This window comes from Pteropus vampyrus, unplaced genomic scaffold, assembly GCF_000151845.1.
Source record: "Pteropus vampyrus isolate Shadow unplaced genomic scaffold, Pvam_2.0 Scaffold476, whole genome shotgun sequence".
NCBI lineage: Eukaryota > Metazoa > Chordata > Mammalia > Chiroptera > Pteropodidae > Pteropus > Pteropus vampyrus.
Genome location: NW_011889257.1, coordinates 752,850 through 756,382, shown reverse-complemented (window position 1 = coordinate 756,382; position 3,533 = coordinate 752,850). Strand labels below are relative to the sequence as shown.

The following is a 3,533-nucleotide window of genomic DNA, read 5'->3' as shown; positions in this document are numbered from 1 at the left end:
CTGCCGCCGCGGCACCCTGGAGGAGGCGGCCCCCACCCGGGCCGTACAGGCGCCGCAGCTTTGGCGGCAGGTGCAGCTCAGCCTCGAACTGGGCGCTGCTGCCCTTGGGGGAGCCTGCGGGCAAGGGAGAACGATCAGCGCTCCGGCCAGCCAGGCGTCTTAGGCAGAGCCGTGTCCTGGGCCGGCTTGCCACTGTCCTCTCGGCGCCTGGGCCCCGCCGCGCACGGCCCCCGCGCGGCACCAGACTTCAACCTCTTCTGCTCCTTCCGCACTTTTCTAGCTTTTCCTTGTTCTTTACATCTTTCTCTCCCACCCGCTTTGTCTCGTTTTCCTCATTTTCTCCTTCTCTCCTCTCCGTCCCTCCCTTCTTTCCTTTTCCTCTCCTGCTCTTCTCTTTATTTCCTTTCTTCCACCTTTACCTCTTTCAATTCCATCCTTTCGTTTCTCTTTCGCTTTTTCTTTCTCTCCCAGTCGCTGTCTTTCTTTCCTCCGCTTTCCTCTCACTTTTCCTTCCTTCCTCTTTTTGCGCGCTTTCCCCACACCCTCCCCTTCTTCCTTCCTTTATTTCTTTCTTATTCTTTCCCCTTGCCCTCTCTCCCACGTTTTTCCCCTTTCCATTTCAGGGCAGGGGAGAATCTAAAGACATTCGACAACTTTTTTTAAAAAAAATGACCAGCCCCCTGAAAAACTTCGCGAATGACCTCTGTCCGCGGTTCTGCCATGCTGGCCCAGGCTAGCGAGAAGGGCGGCCCCCGGGGGTGGGGGGAGCGGCCCACTGGCCCTGAGCGTGGGTCGCACCCCAACAGCCAGCAGCCTGAGAGGGCGGGGGCTCCTTGCCCAGAAAGAAAATGAAAAATCGTCCTGGCGAAAATGGGCTCGGAAGGGCCTGAGTAGGGGCAGAGGGGGTGCAACAGGCACAGGCCGCTCCTTCCCTTCGAGGAAGTGCCTGGCACAGGTGCCACTGCAGGCTAAAAAAAGAAAAGGAAAAAGTCAGTTTTATTTTAAATGGCCCCGTGTCAGCCGTCCACTCTTGTCTTCCAATTGCCTCTGCGGCTGGACCGCTGGTTTTCGGATTTTAAAAGAAATCAACAATTCTTTAGCTGCGACACCTCTGCAGCCAGTTCAAGGCGAAACTTAAACATAGCAGGTTCGGGCAAAACAACAGTTGTTCTGGAATTTTTAATTTTAGGAAAAAAAAGAAAACCTTTTAAACATCTTGACTCTATTTTTAAAAAATAACATAGCAGAGAAAAAAATAGCACCCAGAAGCCGCACATTTCATACATTTCAAATACAATAAGCAGCACTTGGGGAATCAGAGGAAGATGTTTTTTGCAAAGGTTGCGTTTAAAAGGATACAAGTAATCTACAATTTCTTTAAAAAAAAAAAAAAAGCAAACCACCGCGTTTAAAGAAATCTTCCGAAGAGGACAGGCCAAGGCTTACTCTGCCTGGACACCCCCACTCACAGCTTTTGGGGTTCTTATCTGCACCAAGTTGTTACAAGGGTCCACCAGCACCCGCTGTTTCTGACCTGTCGCCCCTCTTCAGAGCACCCCCAAGGCCACCAAAGGGGGCATTTAAATGACCCAAACACCAACAGCAAGAACCTAAGGGGCCCTGATGCGAAGCTTGGCCTCTGCTTTTTCTGGAAGCAGAGAGGGAGGGAGAGACAGCCCCGAGCGAGGTGTTTATCGCTCTTTGAGGCACCAGGCCTCAGAGTTCCCTCTCTTTCTTCTGTCTCCAGCTTGACAACCCCAGGCCCCTGGCCCCGGATCATCTAACATCCAAATTAGTGCCCAGAGCCCTATGCAGGTGTCTGGCGGGCGCAGCCTTACCTTGCAAGGCCTTTTCCTGGTCGGCGCGGCTGGCCAGCGGGGCGGGCAAGCTTTGCGCAGCTCCTAGCAGCCGCATTTTGCAAGGGCTTCTCCGGCCCAGGATGCTGTCGATGCAGTAGGAGGAGAGCAAAGTTGGAGATTTACTTTTGCACTCGGGCCTCTCCGAGCAGCCCTCCTCCTGATACTGATTGCTCATGGCTATAGGGCTTTTTCCCTGGGCACAGAGAGCGAGCAGCTAGCTGCCTCTCCTGGCGGGTGAGATGGATGTGTGTGTGTGTGTGTGTGTGTGTGTGTGTGTGTGTGTGTGTGTGTGTGTGTTGGGGGGGTTAGTTAGATGGCTTATAATAGATATTATTTCGATCTCTGTGCCTCTCTGCCTTCCTCGGTTGCTGGCTGCCGGCTCCCGCCCTGCCCGCGGCCAGAGCTCGCCCTCTCCGCGCTCAGGACAAGCAGTAACAAGTGTAGTGAGCAGCGGGCGCGGAGCTCTGGAGTCTCTCTCCTCCACGTGCTGAGAGGCGCCCTTTGATTGGCTCTCGCCAGAGGCCGGGCTGGGCCGGGCCGTGGGCTCAGCGCAAAGCCTGGACTGGATTCCGGAAAGGCCGGCGCAGGGAGGAGTGCGGGCAGTGGGCACCACCGCGAGCCAATTTTCTTTTTCTTTTTCTTTTCTTTTCTTTTTTTTTTTATTATAACCAACAACTTTCTAAGTTTTCCATCCTGCTCCTGCAGCTCCTCCTTTAACCCTTTAGCGCTGGCCGAAGCTCTAACTTACTCGGATGTCAGGCCTGTGGGTACCACTTGGGAGACTTGCGCCCCTTCCACTCACTGGAGGTCTTCGCTCCCTGGTGGTGAGACCTTGAGACTCGAGTTCAGATGGACTTGGCACTTTTCAAAGCCAGTATTGCGCTCCCAGGACAGCGCCTTGACCTCGGTGGCATGTAGTCGCTGTCCTCTTTAGGCCGGACGGGCCTCCGAGGTGCCAGGGCGACGGCCGCAAGAAAATCTCTCTCATTAGGACGTTCAGTTTTCTCTTGTGGCCCAATGCCTTGAGCTAGCTGTCGGTCTTCACCCTGAGCCCGGCGGTTGCTCTCTTGTTAGTAGCGTCCCCGAACCTCTGTCATCTCCTTTGTCACTGAAAAAAAAAAAAAAGTCCCTTTAAAGACAAATCTCTGCGAGAGGCGCGCGGCCTTAAACTACAGGACGGAAAGACACAGGCAAGTGTCGGCTGCGAGGCAGGGAAGCTGGGGACGGGTTTGGAAGTCTCCCCCTTCTCCCTGAACTCGCTTCCCTCTTGGCCCTCAACAAGTTCGCCACGGTTAGGCTAACGCCCAGAGGCTGGACACTCTCAAATCGCGTGCTGGGAGCGGAACATGCCGTGGGTGGGGATGGGGGGAGCGCTCCAGGGTAGGAGGGACCTAGGTTCGCTTCAACCAAATCTAAGCGCCTAAAATTCAGAATTCTCATGGCCTGGTTCCCATAGGTGAGAGAGTGAGCCTGAGGGAGAGCGCGTTTCTTCCCAAGCAGCTTCCTGAGCGTCCAGCGCTGAGAACCAAGACCCAACTTGAACCGAAGTTGGGCCCAGCCCGGGAGGATGCCCTCCTGGCCTGGGTGCACGGCCCAAGGGACAGCCAGGATCACCGACGCTGGTAGGGTGGGGGCGAGGGTGGTGGGTGGGAGATGGGCCAGGAAGGGGGAATC

The 3,533-nt window shown here is 55.2% G+C and overlaps 1 protein-coding gene across 1 annotated transcript in view; it reads right to left on the bottom strand.

Moving 5' to 3' along the window:
• ARX (aristaless related homeobox) overlaps positions 1–2,034 on the bottom strand; it is an 11,088-nt gene extending 9,054 nt beyond the window's left edge. The window contains exons 1-2 of the mRNA XM_011382456.1: positions 1,839–2,034; positions 838–968 (exon numbers count right to left, since the gene is read on the bottom strand). Coding sequence (XP_011380758.1) covers positions 838–968; positions 1,839–2,034 — 327 coding nt within the window. The remainder of the gene's footprint in view (positions 1–837; positions 969–1,838) is intronic.
• Between the last annotated feature and the right edge of the window lie 1,499 nt (positions 2,035–3,533).